Source organism: Chiloscyllium plagiosum, unplaced genomic scaffold, assembly GCF_037043375.1.
Source record: "Chiloscyllium plagiosum isolate Xiang-an unplaced genomic scaffold, Cpla_swu_hap1 HiC_scaffold_20, whole genome shotgun sequence".
NCBI classification, from domain to species: Eukaryota; Metazoa; Chordata; class Chondrichthyes; order Orectolobiformes; family Hemiscylliidae; genus Chiloscyllium; species Chiloscyllium plagiosum.
Genome location: NW_028270158.1, coordinates 16,452,194 through 16,470,898, shown reverse-complemented (window position 1 = coordinate 16,470,898; position 18,705 = coordinate 16,452,194). Strand labels below are relative to the sequence as shown.

At 39.1% G+C, this 18,705-nt stretch overlaps 1 protein-coding gene across 3 annotated transcripts in view; it reads left to right on the top strand.

Moving 5' to 3' along the window:
• gtf3c1 (general transcription factor IIIC subunit 1) overlaps window positions 1-18,705 on the top strand; it is a 73,508-nt gene that overhangs the window by 29,759 nt on the left and 25,044 nt on the right. For all 3 annotated transcript variants that reach the window (XM_043711959.2, XM_043711958.2, XM_043711960.2), the window contains 10 exons: window positions 383-480; window positions 1,811-1,907; window positions 2,995-3,172; window positions 5,266-5,413; window positions 5,718-5,853; window positions 7,992-8,070; window positions 8,919-9,107; window positions 9,567-9,727; window positions 11,027-11,169; window positions 13,520-13,601. In XM_043711959.2, coding sequence (XP_043567894.2) covers window positions 383-480; window positions 1,811-1,907; window positions 2,995-3,172; window positions 5,266-5,413; window positions 5,718-5,853; window positions 7,992-8,070; window positions 8,919-9,107; window positions 9,567-9,727; window positions 11,027-11,169; window positions 13,520-13,601 — 1,311 coding nt within the window. The remainder of the gene's footprint in view (window positions 1-382; window positions 481-1,810; window positions 1,908-2,994; window positions 3,173-5,265; window positions 5,414-5,717; window positions 5,854-7,991; window positions 8,071-8,918; window positions 9,108-9,566; window positions 9,728-11,026; window positions 11,170-13,519; window positions 13,602-18,705) is intronic.

Below are 18,705 nucleotides of genomic sequence, written 5' to 3'. Positions count from 1 at the left end.
GATGGTTGCGTTCTGTTTTTTTAAAGCAACTTCATTCACAGCTCCCCTTGCCTGCTGAGGGACAGGAGCAGACCCCAATGCTTTGCATTAGGTTTAATCGCTGCCCTCTCAAATAGTTTTTAGCCACATAACATTTTCAAAGCAGACATCTGTCCCATGGGCAATTTCTTAGCTTGTAAACATCAAATCAAACTATATCACAGATTAATTTTCTTAAATTAAGCTATACAAATACTGAATTTTCATTGCTTAAAGTATTTTGCAGACAGATTAGATGTCAAATAATCGTATGTCGTAATGGAATTGCAACATTCCATGAAGTTGCTGGTTTTGACATGTTACTTCATTTCTCTACTTTTCTTTTCCACCTCCTTTTAAATAGGTTGAGAATCTGGATGATTATTTAAAAGACCCTTTGCTGAAACAAACTCTGGTCAGGGACCTACCCCAACCCACGAGACAGCAACTTCTGTATAAGCGGTAAGAACTGTTAAGTTTGTTTTCAAGATGATTGCCAATTTCTCATTCTATGAATTTGATTGCCATCAGTAGCCATTAGTTTTGCCGAAATACTGGTTCACTAATAAATGTGTTAATTAAGCAAAACAAAAAAAAAATTGAGCTCTTTGTGAAATTTTGAACCTTCCATCAGAGGAAAAGAACTTCTTTTATAGACACTGGGCTTCTTTATCAAACACTTTTAGCTCCACTTAAGAGTAAAACTCAATTAAGAGCAAAGCAAGATTTCCTCTGCAAAGTATCATTTCTGATGTTTCTTTTGCACCTCCTCCTGTTTGTGCACGTGTACATATATAACATTATTTATGTGTGCATAATTCACATACATATATTAGCAACACCTGATAACCAGGAATGCTTTGTCATTGAGTTTGGTTGAAGCAGAGGTGTTCTGTCACTTTGTCAGGAAATTGTGTAGCGCTTAAAAGATAGAAACATGCAAGGCTACAGAAATGGAGCAGGGGAAGGGGACTGTTTGGATTACTCCATGGAGAGCTGGCATAGACCCAGTGGGCCAAATAGCACAAAGATTGCACAAATTAACTCTGTCTCCCTGACCTCCTTGAGCCAGTTTACCCGGTTCAAATTTTCCACCTCAGTAGGTTGATTTGAGTAAAGTGAGTAATAATTAGCTGTTGCAGTCCTGTTCAAAGCAAGTAGAAATTTTGCATCCATCTACAAAATATATTTAAATCCATTAGTTGGTGATACATTCTGACAAGATGAAAATGCTTCAGGACTTTGACACTAGATGTTGCATATTTTCCAAATGTAACATGAAAAGGAAAGTTTCATGGATTATCAGCCTGGTTTGCAGTGTGGCACACTTATGTGTTTTGGAAGCTATGTATCTTTATACGTCACCTCTATAGTATATTGGTTAGTATTTCCCCCTGTCATACAGGAGACTGGAATTCAATTCCTTGTCTGGGAGTTTATCTCTTGGAGATCAGTTTAGCTCAGTTGGCTGGATGTCTGGTTTGCAATGCAGAATAATGCCAGTAGCAGGGGTTCACTTCCTGCACCGGTTGAGGTTACAATAAAGGATTCTTCTTCTCAACCTCTTCCCCTCGCTTGAGGTGTGGTGACCCTGAGGTTAAACTACCACCACTATTCCATCAGTAAAGTGATGGAATAGTGAATATCAGCCTTGATTCTGGTGCTCAATTATGGAATTACAGCTCGAACTTGCAACCTAAAGCAGAGTGCTACCAAATAAGGCACAGCTGACAAAACAACAAAGAATATTATCATCAATACAATGGTGTGATTTCTTTTTTGTTCTTTATAGGAGATACATATTTTCTATCTTTGAGAGTTTGCAACGTCTTTGTTATATGGGATTGCTACAATTTGGTCCAACTGAAAAATTTCAAGAGAAAGATCAGGTAAGCTGTCAGCAAAGATGTTGATGATCATAAAGTCCAAAATAATTAGTAGATGCTGTCTTTCTGATTTTTTAATCATGCTACAACAGTATTAAGTTATCGTTTCTAAGAAATGGAGTGTCTCGATAAATGGGTTGCTTGACTCTTTCATGACTGTGCATCAACCTTAGCTAGCTACTTTCTTCCCTGCTTTGAACCTGGATTCTTTTGGAAAGGATCATCGTGTAAATAACCTTACAATCTGCACCAATCTCATGTGACAGTTCATTGTTCAGATGAAATTCACAGGAGCAATCAAACTCAACAGAGAGACATAAGACTCATTCCACTCTCTCCAGTATCTTATGTATTCTTGGTATCTGATGATAGTAATATAGCAGAGATCTTGTAGCCGAAAGCTCTCAAAATTGGAGGTGTTTCTAGGAGGGAAAATTAATTAAATTATCCATTATATCTGTTCTCATTTAAATACAGTATAAAGTTATTTTACTGAGGAATATTAAGTGCCTTGGAACCAGTTTTATTGTTTCACATCTCAAATCCCATTTAATGTACAATCTTTCTACAGACTTAGACTTAAATTGTAGTGTGGTACCAAGAAAAGATACCCTACTGTATTGACCTATATTTTGTGCATTTCTCTTACTTTAAATAGATGATTTTGTATATTTATATTCTAGCTGAAACTGCAATTTCAAAATTCTTAAATTTTTAACAACTCGATGTACATTTGATGGCGTGGCTATATGGTGTATGTATGCATATTTCTTTACTTTTGTACATACATGTGCAGACGCGTCTTTCATCACCTTGTCCACCCAAAGGCTTGCCATGTGCTATTACACATCTTGAGGAAGAAGACAGCCAGAGACCTTTCACAGAGTCCCTGCCACTGGTACCTATTCCGTAAGATTGACCCAATGAAACGTACCTGAAATATTGTGTTCTCGTGATTCCCCCAGGTCTAACTATACTACAGCACCAACATGCTGCACTACTGTGCTGTTCCGATTATTCTACATTATGTCAATATATTTTGGCATTATCCTGAAGCAGCAAATTGACATGTGATTCTTTCCTCTATTAGATTTTCGTTTATATCAAAAAGAATGCCATGATTGTTGACACTACTAGTTGTGATCCGCATTACAATTTGGCCAGGAGCAGCCGACCATTTGATAATCGTTGCTATGCTCTCAATAGTTTACAAGATGTGGAGAGCTTCTGGTTTGATCTTATGTGTGTGTGCCTGAATACACCATTAGGTAAGTACAGTCACTTACAATCTATTATTGATCAGTAATCTTACTCTTTGTTTTCCTTCCCAATCCCGTTTGAAGGTAAATAACTTGTAAGTTCAGTCAAAGTTTGGTTGTGGCTGTGCCATGAAATGTTTACCAAGTCATTGGGAGCTTTTTGAATCGTACCTGTAGCTGAGTATTCCAGCTTTTCCTCAATGCTGACAATGATCGAGTTCAATCTTCAATATTGCTTGAAATAAATATAATCTGAGTTCTGTGGCTGGACTCTTTTCCTAAGTCCCATGGTGGTGTATCTGTTGAGAGTGTCACTTTGACTTCACCCTTGACAAAACAGACCAAGCAACATATTTAATCCATTGATGATGCTCACTCCTAGATATAAAATTTGGGAAATGAGGCTGATGAATAGAGTGTTTTCATTCCTATGTAACGGTAGGGATGAATAGTGTTTCTGGTCCAGGAAAAGCACCACGACAAGATCCAGAAAACAAAGGCTAGATTTGGTTAGATTGATGATCTTGACTGGCCCTGTGCAAGTTTAGTGCAATACCTTGCAATGCATCTTTTTGGCCACACAGCGTCACTACTGTCAAATTACAAAGTTAAAAATCACACAACACCAGGTTATAGTCCAACAGGTTTAATTGGAAAGCACACTAGCTTTCGGAGCGACGCTCCTTCATCAGGTGATTGTGGAGGGCTCGATCATAACACAGAATTTATAGCAAAAATGTGCAGTGTGATGTAACTGAAATTATACATTGAAGAATTGATTGTCTGTTAAGCCTTTCATCTGTTAGAATACAGTGATAGTTTCACTTCTTTCATGTGTAAATCACAAAACCCTTTTTTTTAAAGTTGCATTCTCGGGTTAGCTGTTAACAATGGTGATAGCTAGACAATATGTTGAAGGTGTTAGCCCCCTGTGTTCTCTGTCTATGACCTGATGTTTAGATTGATTCCAATCTAAAAAGTGAGGTAACAGAGTTTTACATAAATTCATGCAGTTTTTGAGCTCAGAGTTCTACATGAATGTATGTGGTTTTTTGAGCAAAGTGCAATGTAACTCTGAAAGTACCAAAAACATTCACCACACAAAATATATGTGTGCATGTGGGTCTTTGTCTGTGTGTGTGTCTGCCTGGGGTGGGGGTTGTGAGTGTGAGAAAGTGTGTGTGTGTGTGTGTGTGTGTGTGTAGTGAGTGCAGAGTGTCTTAAGTCTGTGAGGGGGTGCATGTGTGGGAGTCTGTGTGTCTATAAGGATGTGTGTGGGTGTCTGTGTGCGCGTCTGTGTGTACCTGTGTCCGTGTGTATGTGAGAGTGTGTGTGTGTGTAGGAATATCTGTGTGTGTGTGTGTAGTGCAATGGTGATCACCTGTAATGTGACATGAACCCAGGGTCCCGGTTGAGGCCCTCCCTATGGGAACCGAACTTAGCTATCAGCCTCTGCTCGGCCACTTTCCTCTGCTGCCTGTCCCGCAGTCCACCTTGAAGGATGGTCACCCGAAGGTACGAGGCTGAATGTCCTGGAACACTGAAGTGTTCCCCAACTGGGAGGGAACCCTCCTGTCTGTTGATTGTGCGGTGCCCATTCATCCGTTGTCGTAGCCTTTGCTCAGTTTCCCCAATGTACCATGCCTCCAGGCATCCCTGCCTGCAACATATAAGATAGACAATGTTGGCTGAGTTACATGAATACCTGCCATGTGCACGGTGGGAGGTGTTCCCACGTGTAATAGTGGTATCTATGTCCACAATCTGACACGTTTTGCATGGCAGGTACTCATGCACATGACCGTGTACAATTAAGTTCTGTTGCTGTAAATTGGAAAACGATGTGGAGGTGCCATTATTGGACTGGGGTGGACAAAGTTAAAAATTATACAACACCACGTTCTAGTCCAACAGGGTTGTTTGGAAGTACTAGCTTTTGGAGCATTGCTCTTTCGTCAGGTAGCTAGTGAGGCAGGATCCGAAAGCTTCTAATTCCAAATAAACCTGTCGGACTCTGAAAAGTAGATGGGATTATTTGGACCTATTGGTCTTTTTAATTTACTGAAAGTTCTTACAATGACCGTATTTGTTTCTGCTTTCAGGAGTTATTCGGTTTCCTCGCTTAAACAGAAATGCTGGTCAGGTAACACGAGAGGACGTGGAAGACACTGAACTTAACTTGGCGATGGAACAGGACACAACTGCTAAGAACACCCTCGAGCATAAACGTTGCCTTCTAGAGTATACTACGTGCGTTTTGGTTTTAATGCATGCAGTCTCACATCATTTTCTAAATTCAAATATAAAGAGAGTATCCTATGGTGTTCAGTTTGCTAGCCGTTCCCAATCCCTTTCACTATTGATTTGACAATATTCCTGAAATATTTGCCTTGAAACATTATTTAATTACTATGTCCATGTGCTCTTTCTTATTCCCCCTCTGCTGTTCACTTGCTCTGTAAAATTGCATGAGTGCAGTTCAAGTTGGTGTTGATTGCAGATTGGAACATATCATTTTTGTTTTTGGTAATTGTTCTATCCTCAATCCTTCCAGAGGTAGTCGGAGATTAGTGGATGATGGGAAACTACCTGGGGATGGTCTTGGAGCGGCTGGACTGGATTCTAGTTTCTTTGGACATCTGAAACGAAACTGGATCTGGACCAGTTATATCATTAACAATGCAAAAAAAGTAAGTATTCCAAGTGTGAACATAATCACCGTCTCTCGACATGTATTGCTTTAACATATTACGGAGACTTGGATGAAATAGAGCTATAGTTCAGCTGCCTGACCATCTCTGCATTTTATCAGTTTAGCAGACTGTTGACAACAATTAGAAAAAAGATGAGCATTTCATCCTTGTTGATGCCATCAGTCATGGTTCAGAGTCATTTTCTGGAACAGTTTTTGACTCCATCACAAATGAACTTAGGCTGTCACCCATTCACGTGATTTTCCTTTGAAGGACATCAAACAGAAAATAAGGCAATTCCTTTTCTCCTGTTATCAGCATCCTTCATTCTGCAGTGCACTTTCCCTTGTTGTGAGAATTGGTACTTCTCCAGCTAGTTCCACTAACCTGTGTCAGTGTTATTGCTGTTATTTTAAGCTTGTGCATTACTTAACATGATTAACATGTCTGAATTCAGGAAGGGAAGATGTTTTCAGTTGTATTCAAAATTGGAGCTTATCACTTCTTCATTACAGTACTTTGTATTATCTGTTGATATGAGAGGTTGAAGGAAGCTACCTTGGACAACGGGATGATTATTGCGAAGTATAAATGATTAATGTAGCAATATTTGTAATACCTATGGGCGGCACGGTGGCACAGTGGTTAGCACTGCTGCCTCACAGTGCCAGAGACCCAGGTTCAATTCCCGCCTCAGGCGACTGATTGTGTGGAGTTTGCACATTCTCCCCGTGTCTGTGTGGGTTTCCTCCGGGTGCTCCAGTTTCCTCCCACAGTCCAAAGATGTGCAGGTTAGGTGAATTGGCCATGCTAAATTGTCCATAGTGTTAGGTAAGGAGTAAATGTAGGGGTCTGAGTGGGTTGTGCTTCGGCGGGTTGGTGTGGACTTGTTGGGCCGAAGGGCTGTTTCCACACTGTAAAGTAATCTAATCTAATCTAATCTAAGGTTGCTGAGTTATCATTCCCCTCCTTATTGCCTGAGAAATTTCAGATTGAACAAAATAATGTGTAATTTAGTGACAAACTTGTAATGTGGTCTCTGGGTTTTATCCATAGGAAGACTAAAAATAAGCATGGTAGGTATTCTGTGGGATAAATTGATGTAATGAAAGATAGCAGAGAAAGGGGCGTAGCCAATTCATTGTTAAATCAATGCAGGTTATCATTTGACAAATTCAGTAGAAGTCTGAGCTATATTGACAGAATAGAGAAACATCAGTCAGAAGAAATCGAGATGAAACAGTGTTCTGGGTATGCTACAATTTGCCAACTGTGCCCAGTTTTAGTCACTGAATTACAAGGAAGACAGTATGAGGATCGGCAGAAGTCCATACAATAGCTATGAGGGTAATCTAAGTTACCAGAAACTGGCTGGAGAAATTAGGATTTTCAGCTTTGGAGGTTATTTACAGGTATGTGGAAGAGAGAAGAAAATAGGAATGGTAAATCTGGAACATTTGTTTTAAATTAAATTGTGAGAGTAAAATGACAGACTCAGTAAATGGTGAAATTTGGACTCCTGTATAGAAAGTATTTATGCAAAGGGTAATGCTACTTGGATTTTCAGGTAGGTACAGTACCTTGAAATCTTCCAAGAATGAATGCAGTTTGAAATGGAGAGATCTTCAGCATAGAAAAACCAGTGGTTTGAAAGATCGCCCGAGTCCCTAATGGTCTTATGATCTTTGCCACTCTACCTCCATTCCTTCTTTATGACCATTAAACTTCATTCTTGATCTAGCATTCAGACCATCTACCCTATTACCTCCTTTATTGAGCTCAAATGTTAAAGTTTCCTTGAAAGTTTTCCTGCGAAGTGCCTTAGGGCCAATTAGGTACTGTACGGATGTATATGTTCACAAGATTGATTTATAAGATAAGGCTGTGAATGCAAACATGATGTGTAGATGCTGATGTTGGACTGGGGTCGACAAAGTCAGAGGTCACCAGGTTATAGTCCAACAGGTTTATTTGAAATCATCAGCTTTCGGAGCACTGCTCCTTCATCAGGTGAAGTGATTTCAGTTGTGTAGTGTGACTTCTGACTTAATACAAACCTATACAGCTTTTTAGCTTTAGGCTAATTTAAAACATACTGCTCCTGTTAAACTAATTTTTCTCCTTTTTTTTAATAGAGTCTGAATATCCCTGAGAGCAGCTCAGTGCGATTGCAGAGCTTCTTGAACAAACATTCCCTTCCCCTTGGTGTTGCAGGTGAAGTATTTAAGTTGTAAATGAAACTGAATACATTGTGGTTCTGTAGTAATGCTTTATGGGAAATTTCTTGAACCTGTTGAATATCATATCATATTAGCCTCATATAAGAATATAGAACATTAAACATTCAAGTGAGACTGCAAAGAGTCTTGAAAATGTCAAGATATCAGAATGTTGGATTAAAACTTGCAGTATATTTATATTAAATCTGATGAAATTTAAGTCTCCCATAGTTTTTGAAGTGCTTTGACCATGAAATCTCCATACAAATGCTGATGATGGTGCTGGATATGAAGGCGATCATGATTTCAAACGGAGATTACATAGGAGCTTAAAGGAAATGAACTTACAGGGCAGCAAGAATAGAGTGGGGCTAAGGGACTGACTGGACAGCTGCACTGATTGCTTAGGTTCAATTGGCCTGCTTCTGCGCTGTTACAACTTGATCTAATGAAAAGTGAAAAGGCATCACAGTGCCACTGAAAAGGTAGAAACTAATTTTCATACTATCTTTTTTCTTGGTTGTTTGCACGTAATTTTGTCAGATTTTAAATCTTGCAAGCTGGAGTGTTCGGTGACCAACCTATCCAAATAGGATCATTTGGAAATAGAAAGCATGACTAATCTCAACCAAGGGAGCCTGCACTGGACCCGAATCATATCTATTGTCCAGTTGGCTCAAATAGAATTGAAGTTGTTCAGATATATTAATTACAGCATACTATCTTTTTAAAAACCTTGTTTGTTATAGAAAGCTAGGATGGGAGTGAAGTCGAAAGAATTTAAATTACCATTACTTAACATACAAAGGTTTCTGTGTTTTTTTAATTTTTGTTTTAATCCAGGAAATAAATTCAATATGTTAGGGGTTCTTAAGTCTGTGCATGGGCCTCTTGCTGAGTACAAGGAAGAGATTCGAATTGAAAAGGAATGCAATGTGGGCAGAAACAAAAGAGTAGCTGGTGGAAGAGGACAGAAAAGAAAACGACCTGAAAAGGATACTGTGAAGAAGCAGAAGAAAAAGAGAAAGAAAGGTGAGGTTTCATCACTGCTGACTTGGTCTTTTAAGCTGTTGTCTTTTTAAAATGAAAGATCAGTTATTTTATTGGCTGTTAAAAGACAAACATCACCTATATGACTTTTGGTTTTTCTGTTAATTTCTTTGCAAAATAACATTTGGCGTTACTTGTGGCAAGTACAATTTATAATATTTTATGTAAAATGAATTCTGTTTCTTAGATCAAAAGTGCTTTGTTTCCCATAGGTTATTTTTTTAAAGTCTCAAGGTTTTTTTGCTTTCTCCATTCCTACTGTTAGGTGCAGTACAAAATATTTTCTGCTGCTCACTAAAATACAGTGTGTGAAACAAGTATTCTGTGTAAAAATTTTATTAAAAGTAAGAAATGCTTTAGTGTTCTGATTTCAACAGTTGTTTTTTGCTTTTAATTAATGTCTTCCCCATTAATATAATAATTCATTATTAATTCTTGCAGAAGAAATACCACAACCGGAAAAGACGAAAAGATTTCGCTTCCAAGATGATGCTGATAGGAGTGCTCTCTGCCGTATGACCAAACTACGTGTAACATGGACTGCACAGGAAGACAGTCTGCTTATGCTTTGTCGAGTAGCCAGCCATGTCCTTAACAAAAAAGTAAGCAATTAAATGTATATCATGTTAACAATGCATAATAGACAACCATGGTAATGGTACAGGGCGTTATTGCACTGATCTCTTAACCTGCATGACTTGATTTAAGTGTAGCTCAAATTAATTGGACAAAAGGTTCTGCTGTCTACTGGTCACGCTGTTTCACTGTGAAATGGGTTTTAATCTTTACTTAGTTCATAATAGCTTTGTTCATGAATCATAAAACTGCACAGATTTGAATGAAATTTATAATTTCATTTAAGAATAAGGATGACAAGTGGGGGAAGTGGATAGACTGTGGATGTAAGTTTGCTCGCTGAACTGGAAGGTTCATTTTCAGACGTTTCATCACCATACTAGGTAACATCATCAGCGAGCCTCCGGTGAAGCACTGGTGGTATGGCCCGCTTTTTATTTAAGTGTTTAGGTTTCCTTGAGTTGGTGATGTCATTTCCTGTACTTCTTCTCAGGGGTTGATAAATGGGTTCCAAGTCAATGTGTTTATTGATAGAGTTCCGATTAGAGTGCCATGCTTCTAGGAATTCTCACGTGGGTCTCGGTTTGGCTTGTCCTAGGATGGATCTGTTGCCCCGTCAAAGTGGTGTCCTTCCTCATCTGTATGTAAAGATACTAGTGAGGGAGGGTCTTTACATATATATTTTTAAAATTAATATATATGAATACCACACCGTCCATCATACCTTTACCTTGTATTTTGAGTTCCTTGCACAGGTAGAGTTTGACAATACGAATTTGGGTTAGAGCGGATGTTGTGTCAAGGATTGTTCTCATTGCTGTTGGAAACATTGTAGGAACAGGTTTAGACCGCACTGCCCCTCTAACCAATTCAGTGAGTTCTCCCTGTACATATCTTTACAAATGCCATTGTACTCAAGATCTTTTATTCATATTTTCAAATGTGCAGTTATAAATGCTTTTATACAGATGACTTGAAAATAATGTAGTAATCTATTTTTTTTAATTAATGGATTTTCAAAAATTGTAGTAATTTCTCTGACCAAACAGAGACTTCTCTGTCATCAGTTGGGAATTCCAGCTTTGGATTTCATTCTTGTCAAAATCCATATCCATTTCTTGGTCCAGATCTTACTTGTCCTTGAGCATATTTTCAAGCTAGGCTTGGGGAAAACTCAGAAACAGTATCTCATCCCTTGAATGAAACAGTGTATAGTATAGGCAGGAGAAAGATTCAGTTTCAGACAGGTCAGAAGGCTGGCACAGGTGAAACTGGGTTGAACACAAATTTACAGAACTTTGAAAATAATTTCTTGTTGCATTTAGGTGAAAGGACCCTTTGTTCCTTGGCAAACGGTGAGAGATGTCATGCATAGTTATCTTGAAGTGGCTTTGGATAAAACATCTCTTGCTGTAGGGCGTCGATCGCGCTACATCCTGAAGAACCCACAGACGATGCTTAATTATAGGTGAGATCACTCTTTCTAAAGAATGGATAATGTCAAGAAAAAATCCGAGCGTTAGAATTATTCATTACATTGCACTATTTATATTTTTTCTAGACGTTGAAATATTGTGGATTTTCATGATCAATCTAATGGGAATTGTAGAGCAGAAAGAAAGCTTCGTTTGTAACCGACAAGCTAAACGTGGACTTACCTAGCCTTGTACATCCCCTTTGATTATACGTATGTTTTTGTGATCTGGAGCAGAGATTTTACTCTGACCATGTAAACGATTGTTCTTAAATTGCATTAAATTTGTATTGCCTCTATCAAGTAAAATAACACAGAGACACCTTAATAGAGTAAAGCAGAGCTCCTTTTGTTTCTGTTCTCTTCCCTCCCATAATGTTAATAGATGCACTCTGGAAGCCTTTTATTTATCGGCCTTGCAATTATCGGTCAACATAGGTCAATGATAATTGTAACATACATAATTGATGTTAAGTAAAATAACACTTTCCAGCCAATTCTAGTGCATGTATCTATGAAACACAATTTGTTTAAATATTGTGAGGCAAAGGATCACACTGCTGCTTGGACTCTGCCTTGTGACCACTTTAACTCCAGCCCAAACTGGTAGATCCAAGTCTTTTCTTTCAGTTTATTGTTAAGATCCCACTCCTATCAGTAAGAAATCAGCTTGCTGTCTTCTGGAGACGATGAATGTGGGAAGGGCTGAGCGTAAAGAGGTTCTGGCCGCACAGTCCAAAAAGGAGAGCAGTGGCGTTTTTGGATGGAAAAGATCTACTGGCATTTTTGATTTTCTTTTTATTCTGTGTTTAGTTATGTCACTGGGGAAATGGCATTGCACAGATATAGTTTTGCACATTATATCAAGTGTCAGACATAATGGATTGTGGGGGAGCTGGCTGGACCCATGAGGGAGAAAGGAATAGAAATAAATGCTGAAAAGAATGGGACTAGAGTCATGTGGAGCATAAATAGGTTTCAGTAAGGCCTTTGATCAGGTTCCACATATTTGGCTGCTCTGGAAGGTTAGATCGCATGGAATCCAGAGGGTGCGGGCAAATTGGATACACGATTGGCTTGATGGTAGGATGTAGAGGGTAATAGTGAAAGGATGTTTGTTGGACTGAAGGCCTGTGATTAGTGGAGTGCCTCAGCGGTTGGTGCTGGGCCCATTTATCTATATCAATTACTTGAATGAGAATGTACAAGGCATGATTAGTAAGTTTGCAGATGACACTGAAATAGGCAGTATCATGGATAGTACGGAAGTTTGTCAGATATTGCAGCAGGATCTTGATCAGCTGGGGAACGGGCCGAGAAATGGCAAATGGAGTTTAATATAGATAAGTGTGCAGTCTTGCATTTTGGAAAGTCAATTCTAGGTAGGAGTTTATGGTGAATGGTAGGGCCTTAGGGAGTGTAGTGGAACATAGGCACCTTGGAGTTCAGGTGCACGATTCTCTGAAAGTGTTGTCACAGGTAGACAGGGCATTGAAAAAGGATTTTGGCACACTGGCCTTCATCAGTCTGGGCGTTGAGTATAGAAGTTGGGAAGTTAAGTTGCAGTTGTACAGGATGTTGATGTGGCCACACTTGGAGTACTGTGTTCAGTTTTGTTCACCTTGCTATAGGAAGGATGTTCTTAAACTGAAAAGACTGTAGAAGAAATTCACAAGGATGTTGCCAGGACTCAACGGTCTCAGTTATAGGGAGAGGTTGAACAAGCTAGGAGTTTTTTCTTTAGAGCATAGGAGATTGAGAGGCATCTTATAGAAGTGTATAAGATCATGAAAGGCATTTAAGATCAAAACAGTCAATCTTTTTCCCAGGGTTGGGGAATCGAGGACTAGAGAGCATCAGTTTAAGATTAGAGGGGAAAGAATAAAGGGAACCTAATGGGCAACCTTTTTACACAGAGGGTGGTATGCGTATGAATGAACTGCCAGTGGAAGTGGTTGAGGTGGGCACATTAACAATGTTTAAAAGGCAAATCGACAAATACATGGATAGGAAAGGTTTGAACGATATGGGCCATGTACCCATGGGAAATTGGGTGAGCATAGATGGACATTTTGGTTGGCTTGGACCAGTTTGGCCAAAGGGCCTTTTCCATGTTGTAGGTCTCTATGACTCTATAAATGGTGTTGTGGACCCGTTGGGTTAAGTGGTCAATTTTTATTCTGTAGGATCTACAAGTAATGATGCAGCCTGAAACAGAATATTTAGGAATCACAGCTTGTTTAATAAACGTAACTGTCAGTCACAAAGTGTGTCCTGTTGGTTGCTTTAGTATAGCTCTAAAGTATGAATTTTTAACTTTTTCTACTCGTGTTACTGCTTGCAGGATTTGTCTTGCTGAAGTCTATGAAGATCATGCTTTAATCAATGAAATTATGAATAAAAAGAACAATTACCAGGACAGTAAGGTAAACAGAAAGATGACGGTATGCCATTTTCTTTCTAGATGGGCCATTGGATAAGGTTGAGGAAATAAAGTTTGTGTTGTACAGGTTCAGTATGGTAATAACAGCATGACCGTGGTAAATTCCAGACTTGTAGACAGCGTCCAAAATGATATGGGACTGGCAATCAAGCCCCATGTTTACAATATACTTTGAAAATCATTTTGTGTTTTTAAAATATTCTCAGGTCATCATATTGATGCATCCTGGTCAAATTTGATTATTCTGATTCTTCACTTGTGGTAAGTTGGCAGAAATAGGTTTTGTGTGTTTTCTGTAAGAAATCCCCCAATTCAGATTGGATGAAAATAATTTCCCACTACCTTGAGCTGGTGATACTGACATCTGCTTAAAGAATACTCACAAGTTCCTTTTTTTTAATAGATATTTTTATTATAAATTTAACATTTTTACAAGTTTACAAAAATAAACAAAACTCTCAAATATAAACATTGATATACAATTAAATCAAATATACAATAGCCAAAATTTAACAAAAGAAAAAAAAATGCCGAAAAAGAAAAAAAACCAAAACTCAACTATCTACTAATCTAACCTACAACTAACCAGAGTGTATATTTAAGTCTCTTACATGCTCGGAATGTGTTAACATCAAATGTAATAAAACCCGTATTCGTGCGGGATTCCTCTCCTCAGGGGCCCCGGACCAGCCAGGTTTGTAATCTCAATTAAATAAAAGCCCTTGTTAGGATAGCCGAAATATCTGTATTTATGTAATTCAAGAAGGGCTGCCATATTTTATAAAATAATTCGGTCTTTCGGTGCATCATATTTGTAAGGAAGTCAAGGGGAATACATTCCATAACTAATCTGTGCCAATTTGAAAGTCCAGGGGGGCCCTCAGCCACCCAGTTCACCAAAATATTTTTCCTTGTACAGAAAGAAAGAATAGAAAATAGTCTCTTCCCGTACATGTCCAGGGAGGGAAAGTTCGAAAAGCCCAAAAGGAGAGATACAGGGTCCACTTTAATTTCCGTTCCTAAAATTTCTGTCAGGGTACTTGCTATTTTAGTCCAATATCTATGGATCTTATGACAGGTCCATAGGCAATGTACAAGAGTGCCCACCTCTATTTTGCATTTGGGACACATTGGAGATGCTCCTGCCTTAAATTTTGCCAGTCGAACCGGTGCTATATGGGCCCTATGAAGTATCTTCAGCTGGATAGCCTGGGTTCTGTTACATAATAATTCTTCTTGCGTTTTCCCAAATATCATTCCACGTGTCTATAGAGATTTCTAGTCCCAAATCCTGATCCCATGTTTTAAGCAGATTATCCATATCTCCCGATACTTCATCATGTAGTAAATGATAAATAGTACTGACGGAAGATACCCCCACTGATCGTAGGACACTACATTCTCTATCTGATTTATAAAGACTATCGAATAACGTAGTCTTCTTCTGTATATAATCTCGAATTTGGAAGTATCGAAAGAGGTCTCCATTAGGTAATCCGAATTTCTGACGCAGCTGTTCAAAAGACATCAGGACCCCATCTTTAAATAGGTCCCCTAAACATGAGATACCCCTGGATCTCCAGAGTTTAAAAGTGGCATCTGTAAACCCCGGTTGGAATCCCCATGCTCCCACTATCGGTGCATAGGGGGATGTTTTATGTGAGTTGCCCTCATTTTGCCGCATTATATTCCAAGCCTTAATTGTGATTAGTATTATAGGGTTTTTACAATGATCTGTAATGATTTTCCTCTTGTCTGAAAATAAAAGATTAATAAGTGGGTATTTTACTTGAGAGGCCTCGATGTCCAACCAGATTGATTGTGGATCAGACAAGACCCAATCAGCTATATAACTTAATAGGGAACTTAATTGATATTTCCTAAAGTCTGGGAAGTCCAATCCTCCCCTTGTCTATGATTCCAGATAAAGGAACCCAGCCAGCCATATAATTTACGTAGAGCCGTCCTCGGCAGCATCACCGGAAGCATTCTCATAGGATATAGGAGACGGGGCAGGACATTCATTTTGATTAGTGCTATTCTACCCAACTAGGAAATCAGAAGGTCTCTCCATCGCTGGAGGTCCTGCCTTATCCTTTCCAATAAATACACAAAATTAGTCTTATACAACTGACCAAATACTGGAGTAATAAAAATGCCTAAATATAAGAAGCTCTCCAGGGACCAACGAAAGGGAAAAAGGGGTCCACTAAGTGGGGTGTCATAGCAAGGCCACCCATTGGCATAGCCTCCGATTTTGAAAAATTAATTTTATAGCCTGAGAATGCGCTAAATGTATTAATAACTTGGATTAGGTGAGGCACGGACATCAGAGGAATACTGAGGAATAGAAGAACATCATCTGCATAAAGGGTAATTTTATGTTTACCTGTACCAATCCTCGGGGCCGTTATATTAGGATCAGCTCGTTTCGCTTCTGCTAGTGGTTCAATTATTAGCGTAAATAACAATGGCGAGAGGGGACATCCCTGACGGCAGCCCCTACCCACACTGAAGCTATCCGAACCTTAATCCATTGGTAACCACAACTGCTTTGGGATCACTATACAATGTTGAGACCCATTTGGTAAACACCTTTCCAACGACAAACCTTTCCAATGTGTAAAACAAATATGACCATTCGACCCTATCAAATGCCTTTTCCGTGTCTAATGAAACTACTACTCCTGGTATCTTTCCCTGATGGCAGGCTTGAATCATATTCAAAACCCTTCTAATATTATTGGATGATCTACGGCCCTTAATAAACCCCGTCTGATCCTCCTTTATAATATGTGGCAGTACCCTTTCTAGTCTCAGTGCTAATGTTTTAGAAAGGATTTTAAAATCTACATTTAGCAAGGATATTGGTCTGTATGATATACAATCTTCTGGATCCTTTTTTTAAGGATAAGAGAGATATTTGCCTCTTTCAGCGAAGGCGGGAGACAGCCCTGACTATTTGCATAGTTATACATGTCCATAAGTGGACCAGCCAATATTTCTGTAAATTCTTTATAGAATTCAGCTTGAAAACCATCTGGGCCCGGTACCTTACCACTCTGAAGTTGCCTAATTGCATCAAGTATTTCTTGGACTGTTAAAGGATCATTTAGGACCGATACCTGTTCCGGAGTTAGGCCCGGAAAGGTCAGATTTTTAAAAAATGACTGCATCCTCCTCGTCCTATCTTCACAATCCTGCGATTTATATAACTGAGAATAAAATTCTCTAAAGATCGCATTAATCTTTTTATCAATTCTGGCATGACATTTATGTGGATTGGAGTAGAAAGAAAAATCTCTGCCCTGTGGATGAAGACATCTCCATACATCTACTAATCCTAATTCTTTGTTCAGATCCATCAATTGTCTAGATCTAGGAGATACTCCTGCAGTACTCTTGGGAATCCTATCTATTTCCGGATCGATAATGCAATTAAAGTCTCCCCCTATAATTGTATGACGGGCACCAAAAGCCATCAATTTTGAAAAGGCTTCCGTTATAAATTTAAAGGGGTGTGCCGGGGGGCAGTACAAATTTAAAATCCCATATTCCTCTCCATTTATGAGGACTTTAATCAAAATATATCGTCCAGATTCGTCTTTTATCTGCTTTAGGATTTTGAAAGGGAAATTCTTCTGAACAAGAATAACAACTCCCCTGCATTTTGAGCTAAAAGAAGAAAAAAAGGCCTGATCAAATCCACCCTGTCGTAATTTCAAGTGTTCTTTATCCGACAGGTGTGTCTCCTGTAGGAGAGCTATATCAACTCTTTCCTTCTTAAGATTTGATAATATTTTCTTCCTTTTGACTGGCAAATTATTCCCCTTGACATTCCAGGTGCACCACTTAACCGACTGATCAACCATAATCATCTGGCAAATCCGAGACCCCTCGGGAGGGGAAACCCTATCCAGAACATCCCGAGCATAGAGCATATAAAATTTACAAAAATAAAGCCTCTCTAATACACTCACACCAATACAATAAAAAAACTATTTCTAAATAAAAAAATATAAAACGTATCTAAGTGGAGATTTTCCCCCTTGTTCCCAGGGGGTGTCACTTCCTCTCCAAAAGTCCATCATATCCTCTCCCAACCAATGCCCCACCCTTGACCCAGGCACTCCTCAATAAAATGAGGAGAATTCAGATATAGTACAAAGCTAGAGTTAACAGTGAGCACCCTACCCCCACCCATACCAACACCTGGATATATTTGGTAATGTTAATACCATATATAAACATATAATTATTAAAATTACAACCTCAACAAATAATAATTAAATATACTAATACAAAATAACAAGGGAGAAACAACCCCGCTCCTAAAGACAGAGGTAAAATTAAATAAGATAACCACCTCCCCCCACCAACATTAACCAAATCCCCCAGCTTTTTTATATATATATATATATACACACACACATATACATACATCCCACATATATACATAAAATAATAAAAGAAAACAACCCCAAAGCGGGGGAGAAAATCAAATCCCTCTCCCCACCCCCCATGGTAATATTAAACAGTAAGATAAAAAAAAGGGGATATAAACCAAAGCGGGGGGAAAGGCAAACCAACATCCATTATGTCTTATAGTTTATCTAAGAGAGTCCATGAATTCCTTAGTCTTTTCTGGTGATCCGAAGTTATATACGGATCCTTCATGGTTAAAGCGTAGCGTCGCTGGGTAGCGTAAGGAGTATTGAATATTTAAGTCGATACTTCTTCGCCTCGTCGAATGCCTTCCTCTTTCGGACCAGAGCTGGGGAAAAGTCCTGGAATAACATGATCTTGGATCCTTTATAGATCATAGCTTGGGGGTCTTTTCCAAGATTTCTAGAGGCTTCTAGGAGTATCTGCCTCTCCTTGTAGCTCTGCAGCCGGAACAGGACCGGGCGTGGGCGCTGGTTCGAGCCGGGCCCGCGTATTGCGACCCGGTAGGCCCATTCCACCCTTACCTGGCCTGATCCAGCTTGCAGATTTAAAAGCTGTGGCAGCCACTGCTCGCGAAACACTGTAAGCTGGCCTTCCTCTTCCCGTTCGGGAAGGCCCAGCAAACGAATATTTTTTCGACG